General features: G+C 36.5%; 3 protein-coding genes across 3 annotated transcripts; all 3 read left to right on the forward strand.

Moving 5' to 3' along the window:
* Window positions 1-2329: 2329 nt before the first annotated feature.
* LOC131949005 (uncharacterized) lies at window positions 2330-7452 on the forward strand. Its single transcript, XM_059310755.1, has 7 exons — window positions 2330-2618; window positions 3059-3143; window positions 4124-4252; window positions 4524-4661; window positions 4919-5110; window positions 6884-7102; window positions 7448-7452. Exons 2-7 carry the CDS (start codon window positions 3059-3061, stop codon window positions 7450-7452), a joined length of 768 nt encoding a protein of 255 aa, XP_059166738.1. The 5' UTR covers window positions 2330-2618.
* Window positions 7453-11322: 3870 nt separating this feature from the next.
* On the forward strand, window positions 11323-17249 carry LOC131949006 (receptor-type tyrosine-protein phosphatase alpha-like). Its single transcript, XM_059310757.1, has 8 exons — window positions 11323-11392; window positions 14100-14136; window positions 14240-14328; window positions 14711-14830; window positions 15555-15700; window positions 15926-16061; window positions 16492-16638; window positions 17082-17249. Exons 3-8 carry the CDS (start codon window positions 14275-14277, stop codon window positions 17247-17249), a joined length of 771 nt encoding a protein of 256 aa, XP_059166740.1. The 5' UTR covers window positions 11323-11392; window positions 14100-14136; window positions 14240-14274.
* A 2061-nt stretch (window positions 17250-19310) lies between these two features.
* Window positions 19311-25333, forward strand: LOC131949019 (tyrosine-protein phosphatase non-receptor type 23-like). The gene is made up of 6 exons (XM_059310777.1): window positions 19311-19439; window positions 19531-19674; window positions 19977-20107; window positions 20905-21040; window positions 21746-21919; window positions 24722-25333. The coding sequence occupies exons 1-6, from the start codon at window positions 19329-19331 to the stop codon at window positions 24734-24736; spliced, it is 711 nt and encodes a 236-aa protein (XP_059166760.1). The 5' UTR covers window positions 19311-19328; the 3' UTR covers window positions 24737-25333.
* Window positions 25334-26405: the final 1072 nt, after the last annotated feature.

Raw genomic sequence — 26405 nt, forward strand, 5'->3', positions numbered from 1 at the left:
TAAGTCAAGTTTTAGCGTGTATTTGGGTATTAAGTCAAGTTTTAGCGTGTATTTGGATGTATTAAGTCAAGTTTTAGCGTGTATTTGGGTATTAAGTCAATTTTAGCGTGTGTATTTGGATGTATTAGGTCAAGTTTTAGCGTGTATTTAGATGTATTAAGTCAAGTTTTAGCGTGTATTTGGATGTATTAAGTCAAGTTTTAGCGTGTATTTGGATGTATTAGGTCAAGTTTTAGCGTGTGTATTTGGATGTATTAAGTCAGGTTTTAGCGTGTATTTGGGTGTATTAAGTAGTCAAGTTTTAGCGTGTATTTGGGTGTATTAAGTCAAGTTTTAGCGTGTGTATTTGGATGTATTAAGTCAGGTTTAGCGTGTAACCTAGTTGGATGTATTAAGTCAGTTTTAGCGTGTATTTGGATGTATTAAGTCAAGTTTTAACGTGTTTATTCGAATGTATTACGTCAAGTTTTAGCGTGTGTATTTGGATGTATTACGTCAAGTTTTAGCGTGTTTGGGTGTATTAAGTTAAGTTTTAGCGTGTATTTGGATGTATTACGTCAAGTTTTAGCGTGTATTTGGATGTATTAGGTCGTTTTAGCGTGTATTTGGATGTATTAAGTCAAGTGTTAGCGTGTATTTGGGTGTATTTAGTCAAGTTTTAGCGTGTATTTGTGTGTATTAAGTCAAATTTTAGTGTGTATTTAGATGTATTAAGTCATGTTTTAGCTTTTTGTTGAGATATTTACTTTTAATATATGAATTCCCCAGTCCTGGAAATGTCTGTTTTGTGAACATTTCTTTTTGTTAGTAACTTTATTCACCTATTGATAAATAACGTCTTTAAAAAAAAAGTTTGTACCTAACCTCGCTGGTTTAACGGTCGACTGAAAGCCAAACAAACAAGATTTTGGTTTTAAATAACGCTGTGATTGGCACACATCAAAGAAGGAAATAAAACAAATTTCCAAGAAATTTACAGCTGGATTCATGCGTAGTCGTGAAAAAACGTTCCACTTTCTATAACGGAACATGTCTTACAACTAGAACATTACATCTGACGCCGTGTGTGGATGAGTAGCCGTTTTTAGTTTGTCAGTTTATTTGTTTGTGGATTTGTGGCAAATCTGGTAACTCAATTTTAGACCATTTGTATTAAATAACATTTTAAATTCTTCAGATACCTTCTTCTTCAATGACAATGCAAGATTATCTAATTTGTAATCTAATCAGATCGACAATTTAATTTTAAAATTACTGCATAAAATAATAAAAGGGGAGATAAGATATAAACAGTGGCGTCGCTAGGTGGGGTGTCACCCTGTGCTGCACTTCGTGGTGTCACCCCCCCCCAAGAAACAATATATACATATATATATATATATATATGTATATATATATATATATATATATATATATATATATATATATATATGCAACTGGCAACAAGCATTTTTCTTCTGTACTTTTTGCTATTTTTGCCATGGCGTAACCCCTCTAAATGGTGTCTACCGGTGCGGTCCGCACCCCCCCCCCCCCCGCCCCGCCGTCGCTACGCCTCTGGATATAAAACTAGCGGGCAATCGTTTGATCAGTTGACTTTCGTGGGTGAACTGTTCGTCACGGTTGGCTGATTTCTTGCCCTACCGTCAACCACGAGCTTAGTTGAGACGAATAACTAAATAACTAAAATTATTGGTAAATTGGTTTAGTAAATATTTTTATGTCGTTGTCTATGCAGTGTCAACTTCATTTTGAATAAATGACTAAAAAGTGGAAAATGAAACAATTATTACAAAGAACTTTATAATAACAAGCTTTTAAATGCTTTGAAAATAAAAAAATATAACTAACGTGGATTTATAGACAATCACGATCCGACATGTATGAAATAACAGGACCGCATAATTTGCTTTCGTTAATAAAAGCTTTGGTCGTTAAAATATTTAATAGATCTCACTTTCTTTAATAAAATCTTTCGCTAAAATTTGTAAGCGATCTCACGAGCTACCAAATATTTTATAAAGAAAGCAAATTTAAAATTATAATCGCATTTTAAAGCTTGTCATTAAGTTTTTAAATAATTGTTTTATTAATGGTTTTCTTTGTACCAGCGTAAGTAGGTCTGGGTGGGAACATACTCAAGTGGATTTTAAAAGCGGAAATAAATTAAATTAATAGCACGACGTAGACCTTGTAGTTTCTGGTAAAGCATTTATTTTAAGAATCAACTAAGGCGTGTTGTAAGTAACTACAAATTACACTACAAAACACTGCATGATAGCACGTAGTAAACCACAAAGCACGCATTATCTTTTCAGATATTTAAAAATAAAGATGTGTTGTTATAGATATGATGAAGATTTCACAATAGAACACTTGTTTTCTTAACACAAGTATAAAGACTTTCATAAAGCTAAGTTAACATTGAGAGTAAAGTGTCAGTCTAGCAGAAAACTGATGGATACACACTGGATGAGTGGATTATTTGTGGATATACACTCGGAGTCTAATAATACACAAGGCAGTGATCAAATCATGAAAGATATAAAGTGACGCTGGAATATGTATTGGATCAAATTATCAAAGATATAAAGTGACGCCTGAAATAAATTCAAAAGGTAAATGTTTGAACACTGTTTTTTTTTTAAATTTTGCTTTTCAAAATTCGATCTTTCAGCTGGATATAAGAACAGTATTTTCAGTATACATTGACAAGAAAGAACAGGTAAGAGGGTCACTTCTTACCCACCCTACGTGCCCGACACCCGACCTTGACATTGGTACTACTGACCATGACTTGCCCATCTCTTTTCTTCTCTCATACAATATAGTAAAATAAGATACAACATGATAAAATATGATAAAACATGATACAACATAATAAAATATTATAAAACAGGATATTCATTTGTTACAACAGGAAACGATGCGATACTCTGATACACTATGATACAATAAAATACATCATACAACATGATATAACTGGTATTATATAGAAGGATACATAACTACCCCTTGTTTAGGCTCCTTACTGTACATGGTCTCAGCTATTTTGCAGATGGTACTCCCGACGCCAACAGATGTTTTAGTCTCTGTCCTCACCTGCTATCTCCTGTCTGTGGCTATTGCAGGGCAACTATCAGGTACATTTTAGGAACTTTTTACAGTGGTAACAGTTAACGATTAGATAGTTAATCTATAGAGGTATTGTCGATTGTGGTGTTGCCAATAGTGGTATTTCCAATGGTGGTATTTCCAATGGTGGTATTTTCAATGGTATTGCACATTGTGGTATTGCCTATGGTAGTATTGCAGATGACGTATTACCTATGGTGGTATTGCCTATGGTGGTATTTCCAATGGTAGTATTGCCTATGGTGGTATTGCCTATGGTGGTATTTAGAATGGTGTTATTTCCAATGGTATTACCGATAGTGGTATTTCCAATGGTGGTATTTCCAATGGTGGTATTGTCAATGGTAGTGTTGCATATGGTTGTATTGCCTATGATAGTATTGCAGATGATGTATTGCCAATGGTAGTATTGACAACGGTGGTATTGCCAATGGTGGTATTATATCTATATAAAAATGTTTTTGTAATACCGGTTGTTGTGATTACACCAATAACTTTAGAAAGATACCTAAGATTTGATTTAAATATAAACTAAAATCTTCCAAAGCAAAAGTCTTCAAGGGGACAGAGTGGTATAGCGGTAGAGAGCTGGACTTCTAACCGTATGTCTCGAGTTCGAATCCGAGTTTAAGTCAGTAGACCGTCCCTGAGTCCACCCAACTCAGATGGGTACTAACTCACGTTAGGGAAAGTAAAGGTGGCGGGGCATAGTGCTGACCACACTATATCTTCATATGCCGAGGTCACAGAAACAAGTGAACTCTACTTCATTTTCCCTATATGCCGTCAGGTTTGCAAAGGGAACTTTACTTTTTTTAAAAGTCTTCAAAGTACTTGAAACTTTAAAACTAGTTTAACAAAGTCTGTAAAACAAAATACCATTGAATAAGACATGTTCGTAACTTGAAGCATGCGAACATAGAAACAAATTGATTAAGCTAAAGTTGATCCTTGAAATTTTGCCTGACCGTTCACTGTGTCATGTCAGGTGTGTGTCAGTACGGCTGGTTCGGTCAGGCGTGTCAGTACAAATGTCACTGTCAAAAAGACGAATGTCACAACGGCTACTGCCCTCTGGGCTGTGGGAAGGGATGGTTCGGTCCGCAATGTCAGTTTGGTAAGTTGACCATTTGTTGAGGCCCACAATGTCAGTTTAATAAGTTGACCAGATGTGTAGTTACATTATATCAGATGTAATTACATTACATCAGACGTAGTTAGATTATACCAAATGTAATTAGATTATACCAGATGTAATTAAATTATACCAGATGTGGTTAGATTACACCAGATGTAATTACACGATACCAAACTTTCTACTTCGGTTTGTTAATCGAATATGTAAAGTACCGCTAACTGGTCATGTGACCAATATTTTTCAACAACAGCTGACTTGCTCCAGACAGCAACTGACCAGTACTGGGCCACTGACAGATGTCCTGTAGATAAACTTTTTGAAAATGTCAGCATTCGATGGAATAGGACGCAAACATTCTCGTGGTTAAGGTTAATGTTTAGGTTCAAAGGTAACGTATTAAAATAATTTGCTCTATCTGGTAGTTGTGTTTTTTTACTAAAAAAGTTCAACTTTGCGATGTGCTTTAGAGTGTAAATTTAACACGCATCATTAGCTACATTTATAGAAACTTAATCATATCTTACTTAAGTAACATTTGTTATAGTTCAGTCAATATTTGTGTAAATTACTGCCAGTCTTTAAGCATGAGGACTACTATACATTACCTGGGCATGTTTTGTCTAGAACCTTCTAATCATCTTGAAGTTCCAGATTCAATTGGCGATTTGCAGATCGTTTTCAATCAGACATCGAACAGTGCCACCGGCTGCCAGGATAAGAAGATGTCAAAAGTGAATGACAGGACGATTGACATCTACTGTGACATCAGCATTGTTGATGACATTGTTGTATCAGGGGAGGGGCTGGAGGATCTGTGTAGAGTTTACATAAGTGGAGGTACCAATGATCATTTGCTGCTCAAGCCTTTATAACAACATATGTTGTTAAATGAAAGCTCTTTTTAAATAGTTAAAAAAAAATTAACTTAAAAAAAATAGTGTTTTTACTTTTTTAAGATTTAAAAAAACTTTTTCAATTTAACCATCTTTATTGTTATTCCCACTAAACAATCCTCTAAATTTTCTTTTAAAACTAATGTTTTCTTACTGGGGCAATCATGATTGATAAAATTCAAAGTCCTGAGTTCGAACCTCGGGTAGACGATGGTTGATTGCTGTTGACAGGAACCCATCTAGGGGAGAAACTAAAAATGTCAATTAACTAATGCCCGATTGTTAGTTGTTCCATGGACAAAAACTACTGAAGCATTGCAAAAATTAAGCATTACTTAATGTGCTTTTATCTCGGCCGTTTTATTGTCGGCTCGAAATTATGGGATAGCAAGATCGAAGATGATTCACGTGACGATAAGTAATTTTCGATAAAACCTTTAGGTTGTCCAAGTAGTATCCCACTCACATAATTTGAAACCTTTGACTTAAGTACGTCTTCAGTCATACGAAAAGTAGACTCAATAACTTTTTAAATAAATCAGTTTAACTTTTTTTACTTTCTCGTATATACGAAGTATAGAGAAAGTATTGTATTAGTGCACAAAAATCACTTGAAATTTTAACAATTTTCACCGTATTACACCTCAGTCCTTCATCACATCCGAAGTATAGAGGACTTATTTTAATCGGGCAAAAATTATCAATCCAGATTTATCAAAATTAAGAGGTTTTATGCGTAATCCAGTCTGAAAAACTGGGCTTTGCAATTCTGTCCGTATGTCTGTGTGTCTGTTTGTCTGTGTGTGTCTGTGTGTAAACACGATTACTTGAGTACCGTTACAGCTAGGTTGATGAAATTTCATATATAAGTATTTTATCAAAATCGTAGATCCGTATCAACATTTGAGCGATTTCCGATAACCGGAAGTGGTACTTTTTCTACTTTGAATTTTTCAAAAGCCTATAACTCGAGTACTATTTCAGATAGATAAATGAAATTTCACATGTAAGTATAAGATCTAATTCTCTACTTTCTGGTAAATTTTGAGTAATTTCCGTTGACCGGAAGTAGTAATTTACGCTACTTCCGATTTCTCAAAAAACGAATGTAAATTTTTAAAGTACTAATAATATTGCGCACTATTATGCACCTTTTTTATTTGGCGTAAGATGAATAACTGCAGGCACAATTTTGGTGTAGCATTCACCATTCATACCCAAACGTAAAATTGATTGACTTTTCTAGAATAGATTTTCAACACTATTCTCCGATTGAAAACAAAATTAAGAAATTAATTGAATGTTGATAATAACATAGGGTGGCGTTAACAAAACCTTAACAGGGAGTGTTTGGTAAATAGCATGCAATTTTACTCATTGTATTAAAACATTTATCAAGAGTAGTTCATAAGTAAGTCTCCTAGAACATCTTATTTTAGTGCTTATTAATTTCCATACTAATATCGGCTTTTTAATTCTATGGGGGTCGCGGGTCACTGGCCTAGTTCATAAGTAAGTCTCCTAGAACATCTTATTTTAGTGCTTATTAATTTCCATACTAATATCGGCTTTTTAATTCTATGGGGGTCGCGGGTCACTAACATTTTATAAAAGGGGATCGCCACTCGAAAAAGTTTAGGAACCACTGCTTTAGAAGGCACATGTAGATAAGTTACCTTTGTGACTAGACTTTAGGACGTACCCGCCAATTCACCAGGCCGAAATCTGGCGCTCAGGCAGATGACGTCACAGATATCCAACTACACTAGTCCAGTTCACACATCTGTGGCCGCCAACTCCGTAGACGGCAACCTAGCGAATAGCTTCTTCTCCAACAGCTGCAGCCATACCATGGAGAATACATGGAACCCCTGGTGGAGGGTGGAGTTTCCCCACCCCGGGGTGGTGACCCGGGTAGTGGTGTACAACAGGGATGGTGAGTTGTTTTTTTTAACTTTTTGGTGGTGAGATAGGGATAGTTTTTTTAATTTGTGGTGGTAGGCGATAGGGATAGTGGTTGTTTTTTTTTTAAGTTTGTGGTTGTAGGTGATAGGGACGGTGAATTGAGGAAAAACATATTACTTAAGTTACTAACTTATTGATTTTATTAGGTTTAACTTGAATGCAAATTTAAAAACAGTGTACACGGATTCTATTTTAGTAATGTAAGTGGATTTAGAAACGCTGGAACATATGGGGGTGGTAGGATTGGGGTTGTACACTTGTGAGGATTGTATGATTGTGGCTGTAAAGTGTGATGATTGTATGATTGTTGCTACAGAGTGATAGGCCTGTATGCTTGGTGTTGAAGCGTGGATCTGGATCCGGTGAATTTATAACTTACTACATTCTGTAGTACACTCGACATTACATCTGTATCCCCCCCCCCTCCAGAGTACCCGGAGCGGCTAGATAATTTTGCGCTATCGATGTTTACCAAAGAGAATCAGGCGATATTTAACTACACAGAGACTAGACAAGGATCTGCACCATCCTACACTGTATTGACCCCCGGGATTAAACCCGTATCGTCCGCTAAAATCACAGCCGCTGGGAACATTTTAACACTGTGTGAGGTCGAGATTTTTGGAGGTTTGTGGATTAGTCTCAGCAAGCTAATTAATTGTTAAACTTTCGCTTTTTTAATTAAAAAAATAGGTAAAAACAACATTAAAAAATAAAAACTACAAAACAATGGTAAAATAAAATCTTTATCATTTTCTATCTTAGTTTCATTTTCTAATCTGGCTAAAATTTCAGTTAATAACATCATTACTTTAATTTACATTAAAACAAAATACATTACTGTACATTAAAACCACATACATTAATGCACATTAAAACATTTATGTTAAACAAAATACATTAGAGTAAAACAACATACATTAATATACATTAAAACAAAATACATTAATGTAAAACAAAATTCATTACTTACATTTAAACAAATTAATGAGAGTTGTAACTATTAAAACCTAGCTACACATGAGTGCATAATTTCATTATATACAGTATTGCATATAAACTTCTTTGGAACTCGAGGTCCATGATGGAGTACAGTTCATATTTTTCTTGACCCCAGCATATATTAAAGGGAAATGTGATCAGCACTTCGCAAAGCGCATTTCCTTCTCCTAGCACAACTTAGGTACCCATTAGAACTGGGTGGACTCAGGGACGTTCTACTGAATTGGACCCGGATTTGAACTCGAGACTTTCGTGATACGAGACTAGCGTTCTACCGCTTAGACCACGCAGTCCCATAATTCCAATTCCAGTCAAATATTTACAACCATTTGTACCAGATTCAGTGTGTCGCCATGGACGGTTTGGTCGAGACTGTGAACACACCTGCAACTGTGCCAACCAATCAGAAACCTGCTTTGTCAGTACCGGCGGATGTCTTTCTGGTTGTGCGGATGGGTTTGTGGGTGAGAGGTGTGACGTAGGTGAGTGACGTCATGTCAGTAGAGTGCCCTACCTGTACGGCCTAACATTTTTTTATCACGTTCCTAAAAATTAATTTGTGAAACGTTATACTGCAGTTAAAATAAAGACTCAAAATACATGTATTGATTGGGCTTTTGTTTGGCTATTATTTCATGAAATACGTTGAAACCCATGTATTCAAGACAAAATACCATGAGGCATATAATGTGTCATAAAATGTTACCTGAAAATTAGACTTTATCGGGAATGACTACTTGAATAGTTTGCCTGTTTTCAACACCAACTTACCTACCGTCAATAATGAGTAGTTTGACTGTTTTCAACACCAACTTACCTACCCTCAATATTTTAATTTCAGCTATACCAATCCAACTGATACATCTCATTGTGATAGTTGGTATTTCCACATGTGGCCTAATCCTAACCATAACGGCCATAATCTTAATCCACTGGTAATTATACATCTCTTTCTATAATCTCTAACACGACAAATACAAACCCTAAATAACCGCCAGTTTCAACACATTTTATATTGATTTAAGAGAATGTCTTGTACGCTAGGCGGTGCAGGAGAATGAGACAGATGAAGAAAGACAAGTCTCTACTACAGGACATTGAACTCACTGATCTCAATGTCTCCATGAGACACACGACGAAACGTGTTCGAGGTAAACTTTTGATGCACAATGTCATAGGTAAAATTTTGTTACACATTGTCACAGGTGAAATTTTGTTACACATTGTCACAGGTAAACTTTTGTTACACATTGTCACAGGCTAACTTTTGTTACTTACTGTCACAGGTAAACTTTTGTTACACATTGTCACAGGCTAACTTTTGTTACTTACTGTCACAGGTAAAATTTTGTTACACATTGTCACATGTAAACATTTGTTACAAATTGTCACAGGTAAGCTTTTGTTACACATTGTCACAGGTTAACTGTTGTTACACAATGTCACATGTAAACTTTTGTTACAAAATGTCACATGTAAACTTTTGTTACAAAATGTCACAGGTAAACTTTTGTTACACATTGTCACAGGTAAGCTTTTGTTACACATTGTCACAGGTTAACTGTTGTTACACAATGTCACATGTAAACTTTTGTTACAAAATGTCACAGGTAAACTTTTGTTACACTTTGTCACAAGTAAACATTTGTTACAGAGGTAGTTAGGTGGTAAACTTTGTAACAGAAGTTAGTGATAAATATCGTCAGATTTTATTGTTAAATATTGTCACAGTAGTTGGTGGTAAAATGAGTACCAAAAGTTGTAGGTAAACTTGACAACACTCTAGCTTAGTTTAATTGATACTCGAATAAATGAGAACCAGCACAGCTAAGCTTCTAACATCCGTCTTCGCACACACACACACACACATACACACACATACATGACAAAGATATGAGTTTCACATATTGCATTGAACCTGGGGGTAGGCCAATATTAAACCCAGCCTTATTTTCTGAAACTACAGCTTTGAACACAAGAGTATGGTTATACAAATGTGAATAAAGTTAACTTTATAATACAGAGTATGGCAAATGTAGGACTATATCTATTCACACAAAAATATTAAATTAACTTTTATAATGGATTGTAAAGAATTTTTTTCCCAACTTCAGTGTTGCCGGAAAGACCGCCTGAAGATTCCAGCCAAAGTACCGTGGACCACGCCATCACCACCACACAGTTTGGTGCTACAGCAATACACAAGGACAGCTTCAACAGCTACATGCTGACTCACAATAAGGACTTTTTGGTCACACAATTTGAGGTAATGTCGTCTTTCTCACGATTTGAGGTTATGTCGTCTTTCTCACAATTTGAGGTTATGTCGTCTTTATCACAATTTGAGGTAATGTCATCTTTATCACAATTTGAGGTAATGTCGTCTTTCTAACAATTTGAGGTAATGTCGCCTTTCTCACAATTTAAGGTAATGTCTTCATTATCATAATTTAAGGTAATGTCGTCTTTCTCACAATTTGAGGTAATGTCGTCTTTTTCACGATTTGAGGTAATGTCGTCTTTCTCACAATTTGAGGTAATTTATTTCCCCACAATGTGAAATAGTTTTAAAACAACCACCGTCGAACATGTGTTGGATTTAAAATTTTTCAAATTGACACTTCGTCTTATGACCTAATGTTCAAAGCACAATAGAAAGCCTGAAAAAAAACAACTAGCCACACTACTACGCCCCAAGTGGTTTCGAACCCCGACCTTGTTTGTTCCAGAACATCCCACAGAACGTGACGGCCACGACAAATGTTGGACTGAGCAGTGAGAACAGGAGCAAGAACTTCACGCGAAACATCTGTGCTTGTGAGTACTGTCATTAGATGACATGTTGACATTTCTTTAGATGACATCTGGACATTAATTTCTTTACATGACATGTTGACATTTCTTTAGATGACATGTTGACATTATCATAGGTAATTCTTGTAGAAGAGATCTTGACATTGCAATTGAGACAGTTACATAGTAAAAGAAAAATTCAACTAGGAACATTTACAATAGAAGAAATGTTCAGGGTTGCATACGAGAGCACATGACAAATACTTCATTGAACTAAACACAAGTTCAGATAATCAATTAAATCAATCAAATCAATTAAATCAATTAAATCAATTAAATCAATTAAATCAATTAAATCAATCAAATCATTCAAATCCTGTCCATTACAGACGACCACTCCCGTGTAAAACTCAAGACAAAAAATGACAAGAAAAAATCTGATTACATTAACGCTTCTTACATACAGGTAAGTGGTTTTTCATATAAAAATCTAGGATTAGTAATTTAATTATCTTAAATATACAATTATGTCCAGATAATATTTCCATTTTGCAACACCGGATCATTAAATACACGAACAAATTTTCTGCGTTAGAAACATATTAGCGAATTACATGAAATCTACTTTTTTAGCAAGGTTAAATAAAAATAAAAATTAAATTGTAAAAAGCAAATTTCATTTTTTTACTTTTTGATGTACATGTTAATAGTGTATTTAAGAAAAAAAAAAGACTGATAAGACAAATTTAATTTAACCATTAAAAATAATATTTTCATAGACTCTGATAATTTTAATTACACTACAATTTATCAACAGTAAAATTAAATTTAGCTCAAATAAATCGTTAGAAGAAAGAATTAATAATAAAAATTGTTGTTTTGAAATTAAAATTTTACACTTAAATTGAAAGAATTATTTTAAATTTATTGTCGTACGGTATTAAATTCCTGTTTAAATTTAAAACAAAATATATGGTCAAAGGGGGACAAACATTAAATTGTCTCAGGTCATGGTTACTATGCTTTAAATATTTTGAATCATGGTTATCCATCTTCAAATTTTAAAACAGAAAATATACGGTCAAAGGGGGACAACCATGAAATTGTCTCATAAAATAGTTTAGTCGTGGTTACTTCGCTTAAACATTTTGATTTGTATTTCGGGGAGGGGGGGGGGGGGAGAGTTATTTATAGAATTAAGCACAATACTCAATGAATATCACATAATTAGATTTAGATAATCTCATTTTACTCTTAACAACTTTTACTCTTAACACTCAGAGAGTGCTAAACCTAAATAATAATTAACCTTTAATGTTAAACAAAAAATAGTACAGAAAATTTAATTTTTTAAAGACATTACAGACTGATCGAAAATAATTATTAACGTCAGAAATATTTATGTTGGCTGTTGGGGGCGACGGTCCATTAAAAAAAATTTAAAACCACCTTAGAATCTTTTTACTCAATCCTTATTTTAAGGCCTCACAATTTTAAAAAATGCTTATGGTTAACAATAAGATAAATCTAAATTCTGCTTTATGTTGACTATAAATAGTTAGTTTTTTCTTCAAGAAAAATTTATCAGTTTTGATATTTGTTTTGATATTCATAAAAAAAACTTTAATGAGCGAGATAACCTAGGTTTTCCTGCGGTGGAAATTAATTTCATGTTTGTTCCCCTTTGACCACAAAATTGTGTTTTATTTCTTTTTTCCGCAACGAAGATAATACAATAAAAACATGATTATTTATGAGAGCAAAACAGCATCTTTCAGGTTTTGACATTTGTTTTGATATTCATATGAAAAAAAATCTTTAATAAGCGAGATAACCTCGGCTTTCCTGCTATTGAAAATAATTTCCTGTTTGTTCCCCTTTGACCAATCATATGAAAACAAAAATCTTTAATAAGCGAGATAACCTCGGCATTCTTGCGATTAAAAATAATTTCATATTTGTTCCCCTTTGACCACAAAATAGTGTTTTATTTCTTTTTCCGCAAAGATGATAATACAATAAAAACATGATTATTTATGTGAGCAAAACAGCATCTTTCAGGTTTTGATATTTGTTTTGATATTCATATGACATAAAAAAAAAATCTGCAATAAGCGAGATAACCTCGGCTTTCCTGTGATTGAAAATAATTCCATGTTTGTTCCCCTTTGACCACACAATTGTGTTTTATTTCTTTTCCGCAAAGACGATATAATACAATAAAAATACGATACAACAAAAACATGAATATTTATGTGAGCAAAACAGCATCTTTCAGGTTTTGATATTTGTTTTGATATTCATATGACAAAAAAAAATCTTCAATAAGCGAGATAACCTCGGCGTTCCTGCGATGGAAAATAATTTCATGTTTGTTCCCCTTTGACCACAAAATTGTGTTTTATTTCTTGTTCCGCAGAGACGATAAAAACATGATTATTTATGTGAACAAAGCAAAACTTGTGTTTTATTTCTTTTCCGCAAGGACGATATAATACAATAAAAATACGATACAACAAAAACATGAATATTTGTGTGAGCAAAACAGCATCTTTCAGGTTTTGATATTTGTTTTGATATTCATATGACAAAGAAAAAAAAATCTGTAATAACCGAGATAATCTCGGCTTTCCTGTGATGGAAAATAATTTCATGCTTGTTTCCCTTTGACCACAAAATTGTGTTATTTCTTTTTTTCGCAGAGACTATAAACATGATTATTTATCTTACCAAAACAGCATCCGCCAGGCTAATTTAAAAAATTAAAGAAATAAGAATGTATGAAAATCTAGAATGTACATTAATCACAATTTGCATATGTGAGCTTGAACACTTCTCCAGGTGTTTGGGGGTTTCGCAATTTAATGAAACGTCGTTTTTGTAATATATTTGCCATCTCCTTTTTTTAAAAATGTATTATTGATCTCAATTTTTTAGAAACTATAATTGTGAGCATGAAATACATTTTGATAGGTAATTAATTAAATTAAATAACAGTTCTAAATATATATTATTATTACTTTATTAGGGGGTCATCCATAAATGAAGCACTGATTTTAATGACGTGTCAACATTATTTTTTTGGCTGATTATTTTTTTAGTACTATATTATATCCCTACATTTTTTTAATTCTATATCCTCTTATAATTTTGTAGTCTGATTTACTTTTCAGGCCTCCTCAAATAAAATAGCTTACATCGCTTCACAAGGTAAAAGATTTTAGACTGCTTTCCCCGTTACTGTTTGTTTTGTTTGGTTATACATTGATTGAACTGTGTTTGGAATACATAGAAGAGTTGTTTCCCCTTCCAGCCCCCACCAAAACCAGCGTCATAGAGTTTGTACGGATGTTGTGGGAGCAGAAGGTGGAGAAGGTTGTCATGTTGGTCTCTGAGCATCACGTGAGTACTGGGTGACGTCATTCATGTAAACATTGTATACGTTCTGATAGACACTGAGACAAAACTGCTATTGTTTTAGTTGTCAGTTTATTCAGTGATTTGATAAACTTTTTAAACTTTCGTTAATAAACTTATGCGCAAACCTATAAAACATCGAAAGGATCGTAAACAGCTATCGCTAGAAGAATCATGTTTCAAATATTTTTCTTCTTAGAAATTTTATTATGCTAAGGAAAAATTCATAATTTATATTTTAACTTTTAAAATACATTATGGTTAAAAAATCGAAATTTAACAAAAAACTTGCAAAACATTAGTTTACGAGTTAGTGATGCTGTATTGAATGGTATGACGTCATGCTAATTACCTGTGATGACCTCAGGAAAAATTAGAGAAGTACTGGCGTGATGACGGGGACATTGTGTTTGGTGACGTCAGAGTCAGGCTAGCCAGTAGCCAGGTCTTTGCTGACTTTACTGTCCGTAGGCTGGAGCTTAATAAGGTAGGCAATGGAGTTTAATGGGAGCTTAATAAGGTAGGCAATGGAGTTTAGTGGGAGTTTAATAAGGTAGGCAATGGAGTTTAGTTGGAGCTTAATAAGGTAGGCAGTGGAGCTTAGTGGGAGCTTAATTAAGGTAGGCAATGGAGTTTAGTGTGAGCATAACAAGGTAGGAAATGGACCTTAGTCGGAGCTTAATAAGGTAGGCAATGGATTTTACTGGGAGCTTTATAAGGTAGGCCATGGAGTTTAGTGGGAGCTTAATAAGGTAGGCAATGGAGTTTAGTGGGAGCTTAATAAGGTAGGTAAGGGAGTTTATTGGGAGCTTAAATAGGTTGACGCTGGAGTTTATTGAGAGCTTAACAAGGTAGGTTATGTAATTTATAGGAAGCTTAACAATGTAGGTAATGGACTACATGGAGCTTAGCAGCATAGGCTATTAGTTTTATTAGGAGCTTTACAAGGTTTGCGTTGACGTATATTGGGAGTTTAATTAAAGGTGGAGGAAATTGAAAATGGAGTTTACTGTGGGTTAAACAACGTTGGCGATACATTTCTTGTGGGAGCTTAATGAAAATATTATTCGTTTCACGAGGACCTTCGTGTGTTAATATTTAAGTATGTTTTTCAATGTCCGGCTAAAACCAACAAATATTTTAAACTAAAGCTAATACAACACATCTCACTAATTCTAAACATGTGTAACACGCTTTCGTCTATGTGGTAGAGAGAGAAGCCGCTTCACACTGTCCTACAATATCACTACACCGCCTGGCCGGATAAGGAAGTCCCGCCATCTTTGTGGAGTCTGGTCGATTTCCAGCAGAGAGTGACGTCATATCCGTCATGTAGGCCTACCCTAGTTCACTGCGGGTGAGTAGAGGTGCCAGAATCCCAAACTATAGCGGAAGTGGGTTATGGCTTCTGAAGCAGTATTTGGGGTGGTGTTGGAAGAGGTGTTTAATTTGAAGTGGGTAGGGCGAATACTCGAGGTTTTTTTTTTCTCTTTTTTTAAAAATAAGCAATAGGCCTACCTCTCTTAACTTGTTTTTAAAATATGTATTTTCATTCAAAAAGAAATACATTTATTTTATTTAGTGGGGGCGTGGCCAACACAGGCACGTTTATCGCCCTTGAACTGATCCTACACGACATTAAGTCCACTGGCTACATGGACTTCTTCAACACAATATGGCGGCTACGTCAGGACCGGATGCACATGGTACACACCGCGGTGAGTCTATAACGACAGATCTGATTGGATGAATTCCCTTAATATATGGGATTAATTAATTAACAGATAAACACACTAAACCTTACAGATAAACACACTAACCCTAACAGATAAACACACTAACCCTAACAGGTAAACACACTAACCCTAACAGATAAACACACTAACCCTAACAGATAAACACACTAACCCTAACAGATAAACACACTAACCCTATAAGATAAACACACTAACCCTAACAGGTAAACACACTAACCTTAACAGATAAACACACTAACCCTAACAGATAAACACACTAACCCTAACATATAAACACACTAACCCTAACAGATAAACACACTAACCCTAACATATAAACACACTAACCCTAACAGATAAACACACTAACCCTAACAGATACACACACTAACCCTAACCCCACTTACCACAGGAGCAGTACATCTTCCTCCATAAGGTGGTACAGGTCGCCGTGTTGTGTGCCGGTACAAATGTCCAGACAGAAGATGTCCAGGACAGGACATCAAGGCTGGACATGAGGACATTCTCCGGATTGACCTACGCCGAGAAGGAGTTTACGGTAAACATTCCAATTTCAAGACGCACACACAAAGCCTTTTTCTTGAAAATAATTTCACGTATAAAAGTTCAGTTCCCTTCTCAGATAAGACATTCAAAATGGCAGGGTGAGTTCATCTGTTTTTCTGTGCACGGCGGCGCATGAAAGTATAGTGTGGGTAGAAGCATGTCTTGCTGTCTTTATTTTTCCAGAGTTAAGGCCCATTATTTTATTACTTGCAGCACAGTGTCTTCTAGAAACCATTTTATTTCGGGGTCACAGGGTTAGGTAACCTTTCATTTTAGGCCCCACAAATATCTGGGTATACGATATATAACAAAGTTGTTCCATCTGTTATTAACTTTAATCACACGTTTTGAAAAATTATTGAAGTGATGCCATTGTTCAATGTTTTTGTTTACTATGGTAAAGAATTTTGTCTTACAATGTATTTTGTTCCACAGGCGGTGTGTAACTGTATCATAGACGGCAGCAACTACTTGAAAGGCAACAGAAAAAGTCGGGTCAGCCGTTACCTGCATCAGCTGGTGGATGAAACCAGTTTACACGGCAGGTCTTACACTCAGGCACCAGGTAACCAGTTTACACGGCAGGTCTTACACTCAAGGTAACCAGTTTACACGGCAGGTCTTACACTCAGGCATCAGGTAACCAGTTTACACGGCAGGTCTTACACTCAGGCATCAGGTAACCAGTTTACATGGCAGGTTTTACACTCAGGCATCAAGTAATTTAGTTTACACTAAGACATCAGGTAATCAGTTTACACTCAGGCACCAGGTAATCCACCTACAGAATCTGTAAATGTAAAGTAATATACTCACAGATTCTGTAAGTGTAAGCTAAAATACCCACACCTGTAAGTGTAAGATAATCTTCCTACATAATCTGAGTACTACATTTAGCTATGTAGTCGGCAGGGCTTAACTCGACTATAATGTAGATATTTACTCTGTATTAAACCAACAACAGTGCAGATATTTACTGTGTATTAAACAAAGCCATCAATATGTCGCTATTTTAACACCTCAAAAACTGGCACAGTTGCTACACATTTGGTATATTCACTAATGTTTTAGGGGTCGGCGTGGTCGAGTCGGTAAACCAAAATGACTCGAGTTCGAACCCTCAGGCAGATGAGGCTCGTTAGCTGGGGACAGCCACTCTTCTAGGAGAGACAACTCCAAAATTAAAACAACTGCTGCCTTGTAGTTTGTTCTTGGTTGGACAAAGGCTATGGAAGCAAATCCAAAAAGAAAAGCAGGCTGAAATCGGAGTCAATGGCCTCAATGGCGCATAACCAGTTGACACGTAACGCTTAATTGTGTTGGAGGTGTGGTCGAGTCGGCAAAAAGCTCATGGTTGATAAATTCGAACAAAGTCTCGAGTTCAAACCCACTGGCAGATAAATCTCGATCCCCTTCAACACTAATAATTAAGAACGAAGAAGAAGAAAGAAGACTAATGTTTTTCTCAAGTATGAGGTTTTTCTTTTTTTCTTTTTTTTTTTTTTGGAAAATGGCAGCTCTGTATTGTAGTTTTTTTATTTTTGTTTTTAATTTTAAATTTTGACAAGAATTGACGTCGGTGCTTTCAAATACTTTTCGTCGATTCGAAACAAATCTTACAAATGTAATATAATTACTGTCTGGTATTCTTGAAGAGTTTTACTGTAAAACTATTGTTTTGTTTATGTGTCAGGTTGTTTTTAACATCTGCCAAATTGTTTTACCGTAAAACTTTAATGTTTTGTATATCTACCAAGTTGTTTCACCTTAAAACTTCGATGTTTTGTATATCTGTCAAGTTGTTTCACTTTAAAACTTCGATGTTTTGTATATCTGCCAAGTTGTTTCACCTTAAAACTTCGATGTTTTGTATATCTGTCAAGTTGTTTCACTTTAAAACTTCGATGTTTTGTATATCTGCCAAGTTGTTTCACCTTAAAACTTCGATGTTTTGTATATCTGTCAAGTTGTTTCACTTTAAAACTTCGATGTTTTGTATATCTGCCAAGTTGTTTCACCTTAAAACTTCGATGTTTTGTATATCTGTCAAGTTGTTTCACTTTAAAACTTCGATGTTTTGTATATCTACCAAGTTGTTTCACCTTAAAACTTCGATGTTTTGTATATCTGTCAAGTTGTTTCACTTTAAAACTTCGATGTTTTGTATATCTGCCAAGTTGTTTCACCTTAAAACTTCGATGTTTTGTATATCTGTCAAGTTGTTTCACTTTAAAACTTCGATGTTTTGTATATCTGCCAAGTTGTTTCACCTTAAAACTTCGATGTTTTGTATATCTAGCAGGTTGTACGCGATCCAAAGTATCTTGGAGCGGTAGAAAAAGTGGAGGTAACTGCAACATCATTCTACTTTCGGTAAGTGCGGCGTTAGAGTTTAATGGGGGTTTTGTGGTAAAGGGGAGTGGTATTTTTAAAGTGGTTTGTAATGGCGACAGTTTTGTAATGATTGGGTTTGTGTTTAAATTATAGTGATAGTATTGTAGTGATTAGATTTTTGTTTAAATTATGGTGACAGTATTGTAATGATTAGATTTGTGTTTAAATTATGGAGACAGTTTTGTAATGATTAGATTTGTGTTTAAATTATGGCGACAGTATTATATTTGTGTTTAAATTTTGCTATTGTATTTTTGCCTAAAGAGCTTAACCAGGCCGAATCAGCATATGTTAACACCTTTACCTGTGGACACACCTGTGACAAACTTCTGGACACTGGTGCTACAGCACCGGGTTACGGTCATCATAGCGTTCGAACCTCGAGACTCGGACAAACAGGTGACGTCACACTCTTGTAACTATGGAAACACAATGTCGTCTGGGAAATTACATTGTAAAATACTTATATTTGATTGACTGTGTTAATTAGGTGGTCAGTCACTATCTGCCGGCCAGCAAGAACGAGGTCATCCACTGCGACCAAATGGACGTGGAGGCAGGAACGATAACCACAGGTCCCTACTGGCAGGAACACAAACTGACCATCATATTACGTCACAAGAAAAAAACAAAGGTCTGATCACTATGTCCATGTTATATTCTATGCACTAATACATCCTTTAGATTTTAAGTATTGTGTTAAAATTAAAAGTCTTGAAAACGAAGTAAAGCCAAAGGAGATTTATCTTGAAAGATCTGAACTAAACACCACAAACAATCACATTACGTAATAAATAGAAAGTAAAAGGTCTAATCTTTGTGTTTATATGGTTTTATATCTATCAAACATTCTTATATTTTCAAATAACGTGTTAGTAATACATAAGCAAATCGCTAAATAATTTTAACACTACTGTTTTAATAAACTGTTCCCAGGCGTATGACAAGTACCACGTGACCCACTACAAATACACAGACGACATCTTCAACCCTGAGAGTGTTCTGGCATTCATTCAACGCGTGAGACTGGGTTCGGATCAACATGAGAAGATCATGTTCACTTGTCTGTGAGTCCATATCGTCCGTTTAGCGTGGTTTAGCGTGGTTTAACGTTAGTTTTATTTTAAGGGTAAGGTGTCAATGACCATCACTGCATGTCAATAGGTGTGGACTGGCTGTGCCCAAGAGGCCCAGGGAAGTTTGTTTAAGGTGCCCCCAACCCCAGATTGAAATTTTCATTGTGCATTTTTTTTTCTCCACCCAAGCCTAAATGTTACGCCTTACAAGCGATTAAAAACAATTCAAAAATTTAATAGAACTATTACAGCACCTTTACTGTTGGCTCACCGAGATTTTTTCCTGGAAGAAAGGCGGCAAGTCCAGAGCTAAATAGCAAATACATATTTAATCATTGCGCCCCCCTTATATGAGTAACTCTTCACTACAGGAAAGCGAAAATGCATCATACTATTTCAAATTTCAAATTTTCATAAGGTTATACATGGAATCTCCATTTATATTCCATTATAGATAGATATTATATCATGATACAAAAAATATCCAACAGGGGGTGTGGCGCCCCTCTGACACTCTCCCTAGCTGCGCCACTGATTAACATTCACACGTTAAGCTTATCCCCCTCTGTAGACATCATAGTCTGATCGGTTACTTGAATGTTTCACTCTGTAGACATCAGAGTCTGATCAGGTACTTCAATGTTTCCCTCTGTAGACATCATAGTCTGATCAGGTACTTCAATGTTTCCCTCTGTAGACATCATAGTCTGATCAGGTACTTCAATGTTTCCCTCTGTAGACATCATAGTCTGATCAGGTACTTGAATGTTTCCCTCTGTGACTTCCAGGAGTGGAGCAGAAGAGAGCGGCCTGTTGTATGTGCTGACCTCCTTACTGGACCGGCTGGACAACGACAACTGTATCAACATCCCCCTGCTGGTTGGTGCCGTCAAGTCGTCTCATCTACAGGTCATTCCCACGCTGGTAAGGTCTTTATCTAGGTCAGCAGGTCATATTCCCACGCTGGTAAGGTCTTTCTCTAGGTCAACAGGTCATATTCCCACGCTGGTAAGGTCTTTCTCTAGGTCAGTAGGTCATTCCCACGCTGGTAAGGTCTTTATCTAGGTCAGCAGGTCATTCCCACGCTGGTAAGGTCTTTATCTAGGTCAACAGGTCATTCCCACGCTGGTAAGGTCTTTCTCTAGGTCAACAGGTCATTCCCACGCTGGTAAGGTCTTTCTCTAGGTCAGCAGGTCATTCCCAAGCTGGTAAGGTCTTTATCTAGGTCAGCAGGTCATTCCCACGCTGGTAAGGTCTTTTGTTTGGTCTGTATTCTAAAAACATAATCAAAATGGTAAGACATTATTAGGTCATCAACGCTGATAAAAACAGGTTTTCTCTGACCAAAAGGTTATTATTTCAGCCAACATTAATTTATGCCATTAATGTGGATGTTTTATCCAACCAATTAAGACATGTGTACTTCGACTTTGTCCCATTATTGGCCATTTTTAAATGGCGTTACGAACCTCGTGAAGTAGTGTTCCCCTGCATTTGTGACCTTGGTTTATAATGGGATTGTGCGGCCATTACAAGATCCGAACTCGAGAATTTCATGTTAGCAGTTGAACGCTCTACCATTTGACCACTCCGTCCCTATGTTTGTATCAAAACGTGTTTCATCGTCAGGACTACTACAAAGTACTGTACAAGGTGGTCAACCTGTATGTCGAGAGCCTGTTGTCCAGCAGTGGTCAGTCGTGCCGGGCTGTCAGCACCTACATCCAGATGACGTCACCATTGTACGACCAGAGACCGCACGAGACAGAAAACATTTACGCCAACATCCAATCCATTTACGCGGTAAGACATTCTCTTGTTGGACTGTTGGAGACATCTAGACATTCTCTTGTTGGACTGTAGGAGACATCTAGACATTCTCTTGTTGGACTGTAGGAGACATCTAGACATTCTCTTGTTGGACTGTAGGAGACATCTAGACATTCTATTGTTGGACTGTTGGAGACATCTAGACATTCTATTGTTGGACTGTTGGAGACATCTAGACATTCTCTTGTTGGACTGTAGGAGACATCTAGACATTCTCTTGTTGGACTGTTGGAGACATCTAGACATTCTCTTGTTGGACTGTAGGAGACATCTAAACATTCTCTTGTTGGACTGTAGGAGACATCTAGACATTCTATTGTTGGACTGTTGGAGACATCTAGACATTCTCTTGTTGGACTGTTGGAGACATCTAGACATTCTCTTTTTGATCTGCTGGAGACATCTAGACATTCTCTTGTTGGACTGTTGGAGACATCTAGACATTCTCTTGTTGGACTGCTGGAGACATCTAGACATTCTCTTGTTGGACTGTAGGAGACATCTAGACATTCTATTGTTGGACTGTTGGAGACATCTAGACATTCTCTTGTTGGACTGTTGGAGACATCTAGACATTCTCTTTTTGATCTGCTGGAGACATCTAGACATTCTCTTGTTGGACTGTTGGAGACATCTAGACATTCTCTTTTTGATCTGCTGGAGACATCTAGACATTCTCTTGTTGGACTGCTGGAGACATCTAGACTTTCTCTTGTTGGACTGTTGGAGACATCTAGACATTCTCTTTTTGATCTGCTGGAGACATCTAGACATTCTCTTGTTGGACTGTAGGAGACATCTAGACATTCTCTTTTTGATCTGCTGGAGACATCTAGACATTCTCTTGTTGGACTGCTGGAGACATCTAGACTTTCTCTTGTTGGACTGTTGGAGACATCTAGACATTCTCTTTTTGATCTGCTGGAGACATCTAGACATTCTCTTGTTGGACTGTTGGAGACATCTAGACATTCTCTTTTTGATCTGCTGGAGACATCTAGACATTCTCTTGTTGGACTGTTGGAGACATCTAGACATTCTCTTTTTGATCTGCTGGAGACATCTAGACATTCTCTTGTTGGACTGCTGGAGACATCTAGACATTCTTTTGTTGGACTGCTGGAGACATCTAGACATTCTCTTGTTGGACTGTTGGAGACATCTAGACATTCTCTTTTTGATCTGCTGGAGACATCTAGACATTCTCTTGTTGGACTGCTGGAGACATCTAGACATTCTTTTGTTGGACTGCTGGAGACATCTAGACATTCTCTTGTTGGACTGTAGGAGACATCTAGACATTCTATTGTTGGACTGTTGGAGACATCTAGACATTCTCTTGTTGGACTGTTGGAGACATCTAGACATTCTCTTTTTGATCTGCTGGAGACATCTAGACATTCTCTTGTTGGACTGTTGGAGACATCTAGACATTCTCTTTTTGATCTGCTGGAGACATCTAGACATTCTCTTGTTGGACTGCTGGAGACATCTAGACTTTCTCTTGTTGGACTGTTGGAGACATCTAGACATTCTCTTTTTGATCTGCTGGAGACATCTAGACATTCTCTTGTTGGACTGTTGGAGACATCTAGACATTCTCTTTTTGATCTGCTGGAGACATCTAGACATTCTCTTGTTGGACTGTTGGAGACATCTAGACATTCTCTTTTTGATCTGCTGGAGACATCTAGACTTTCTCTTGTTGGACTGTTGGAGACATCTAGACATTCTCTTTTTGATCTGCTGGAGACATCTAGACATTCTCTTGTTGGACTGTTGGAGACATCTAGACATTCTCTTTTTGATCTGCTGGAGACATCTAGACATTCTCTTGTTGGACTGTTGGAGACATCTAGACATTCTCTTTTTGATCTGCTGGAGACATCTAGACATTCTCTTGTTGGACTGCTGGAGACATCTAGATATTCTTTTGTTGGACTGCTGGAGACATCTAGACATTCTCTTGTTGGACTGTTGGAGACATCTAGACATTCTCTTTTTGATCTGCTGGAGACATCTAGACATTCTCTTGTTGGACTGCTGGAGACATCTAGACATTCTTTTGTTGGACTGCTGGAGACATCTAGACATTCTCTTGTTGGACTGCTGGAGACATCTAGACATTCTCTTGTTGGACTGCTGGAGACATCTAGACATTCTCTTGTTGGACTGCTGGAGACAGACATTCTTGCACTCTTGTTTAGTGCAAATATAGGGAGAATGTATTGTAAAGAATATAAATGTTTTAACTTTATGTAATGCAATATTTTGGCTACCGTTGTTAAAATCTACATATAAAGATTTACAAGGGCTGAAAAAAAAAATTAATTTATAAGTGCTGGCAGTTGAAAGTCCTGGTGAAGTAGAGTTCACTTGTTATTTTGATCTGCTCATACTGGTATTGTGTGGTCAGAACAATTCTATCTTAATTAAATTATCTAGCTCGACTCAGGTACTCATTGAAGCTGAGTCGGCTCATGGGCGGACTACGGGGTTAGCTCGGGGGGCAAACTCGTCTATCTTTTAAAAAATTGACGAATCAGTGAAAAGTTTACACATTTAAACATATTTATACATAATGGCGTAATTAAAATGACAAGTGACTTAATTTACTCTTTACGTTTAACTTTAATTATAGGAAATACAAGTAATTTGGAAAGTACATCGTATACATTATTGACAGCATTAACCTTCTTGTTCTAACTAGTAGTCTCACGTTTCAGACTTCTAGAAAGAGCTTTAGTCTAAATTGTATTTCTTATTTTGTTTTAGACTCCAACACAATAGATTCAGGGCAATAGACTGATTGAGGTTGATGAAGAAACAAATCAAAACAAAAACCAACAAAAGCCTGCTGCAAACTTCAACCTACAACCTCGCCTATTGTCTTTTCCATTTATAGTTACAAGTGACTTTTTAAAAATTCAATAATGAGTTGTTTTTTTACTACGTATAATTCTTAATGGGCACATGTTTAGCATGAATTAATAAAAGGGACGTGAATAGTAAGGCATCTTTTGATCATTCTCTCTGATTAAATATCATATACATATTACAAATAAAGTAGTTAAATCATTAAATTATAAATAACCTGTAGCAGACCCCCCCCCAACTTGCCCACCAGCTAAATGCTTAGTTTGTAAAGCTAGTCTTTAGAAAGCTTTTGGATGGGAAGCGTTTAATGAAATATGCATCTTAAAAATGAACGACTCTCCTTCAAGTGTAGTTGTTGCACAAAGGTCAGCACTTCTATTTATTATTTTGTCTTACCTAGTTCGATCTTCTCTAGATACTTATTCGACTTCTGTTTGCCGCGATATTTGCTCTTCTAATTGCTTCGCTATCGATTCGTTAATTGAATGAAAATGATTTTACTATAATTAAAACTGGAATTAAATCGAGGAATACTTGGGTTTTGTTTTTGTTATTTACTAAAACAGGTGGGCTGTAAGTGTATGCTTGTGTGCCTACGTGCGTGGGTATGACTGTGTATGTGTATGAGTGGACGACAGTAAAAGCGTATACCTACCTTTGTTACGCCAGGACTTATATGACTGTGTGTGTGTGTGTGAGTGGACGTGAGTAAAAGCGTATACCTACCTTTGTTACGCCAGGCCTTATATGACTGTGTGTGTGTGTGAGTGGACGACAGTAAAAGCGTATACCTACCTTTGTTACGCCAGGCCTTATATGACTGTATGTGTGTGTGTGAGTGGACGACAGTAAAAGCGTATACCTACCTTTGTTACGCCAGGCCTTATATGACTGTGTGTGTGTGTGAGTGGACGACAGTAAAAGCGTATACCTACCTTTGTTACGCCAGGCCTTATATGACTGTGTGTGTGTGTGAGTGGACGACAGTAAAAGCGTATACCTACCTTTGTTACGCCAGGCCTTATAACCACCCCAGTACAACCAATAGTTTGGATGTGAAGGTCAGTTCATCGGGGTCTCTTCTAGGTCTTGTCCCTCTAGAACAGATCGGTTCAGTTCTAAAATGGTGCTTGAGTTGTCATGGAACAGCATAACTTTCTAGTCTACTAGACAGTCTAGTCCAGCGGTTTGTCTAGTCTAACTTGGTGGTCAAGTCTAGCTTCAACGTGTCTAGTCTAGTCTCAATGTGTCAAGTCTAGTCTCAGTGTGTCTAGCCTAGTCTCAATGTGTCAAGTCTAGTCTCAGTGTAGTCTAGTCTCAGTGTGTCTAGTCTAGTCTCAGTGTGTCTAGTCTAGTCTCAGTGTGTCTAGTCTAGTCTCAGTGCGTCTAGTCTAACTTGGTGGTCAAGTCTAGCCTCAACGTGTCTAGTCTAGTCTCAATGTGTCAAGTCTAGTCTCAGTGTGTCAAGTCTAGTCTCAGTGTGTCTAGTCTAGTCTCAGTGTGTCTAGTCTAGTCTCAGTGCGTCTAGTCTAACTTGGTGGTCAAGTCTAGCCTCAACGTGTCTAGTCTAGTCTCAATGTGT

Source organism: Physella acuta, unplaced genomic scaffold, assembly GCF_028476545.2.
Source record: "Physella acuta isolate Inbredline_101_S28 unplaced genomic scaffold, ASM2847654v3 ptg000669l, whole genome shotgun sequence".
NCBI classification, from domain to species: Eukaryota; Metazoa; Mollusca; class Gastropoda; family Physidae; genus Physella; species Physella acuta.

Bases quoted from the DNA above. Each gene is read 5' to 3' on its own strand.
- LOC131949005 (XM_059310755.1), top strand. From the start codon at position 3,059: ATGGTACTCCCGACGCCAACAGATGTTTTAGTCTCTGTCCTCACCTGC. The intron at 4,253-4,523 runs GTAAGTTGACCA...TTTCAACAACAG, and splicing joins CGGTCCGCAATGTCAGTTTG to CTGACTTGCTCCAGACAGCA. The intron at 5,111-6,883 runs GTACCAATGATC...CCAATTCACCAG, and splicing joins TAGAGTTTACATAAGTGGAG to GCCGAAATCTGGCGCTCAGG.
- LOC131949006 (XM_059310757.1), top strand. From the start codon at position 14,275: ATGTTGTGGGAGCAGAAGGTGGAGAAGGTTGTCATGTTGGTCTCTGAG. The intron at 14,831-15,554 runs GTAGGCAATGGA...TCTATGTGGTAG, and splicing joins GTAGGCTGGAGCTTAATAAG to AGAGAGAAGCCGCTTCACAC. The intron at 16,639-17,081 runs GTAAACATTCCA...TTTGTTCCACAG, and splicing joins ACGCCGAGAAGGAGTTTACG to GCGGTGTGTAACTGTATCAT.
- LOC131949019 (XM_059310777.1), top strand. From the start codon at position 19,329: ATGTTAACACCTTTACCTGTGGACACACCTGTGACAAACTTCTGGACA. The intron at 19,675-19,976 runs GTCTGATCACTA...AACTGTTCCCAG, and splicing joins GTCACAAGAAAAAAACAAAG to GCGTATGACAAGTACCACGT. The intron at 20,108-20,904 runs GTGAGTCCATAT...TGTGACTTCCAG, and splicing joins AAGATCATGTTCACTTGTCT to GAGTGGAGCAGAAGAGAGCG.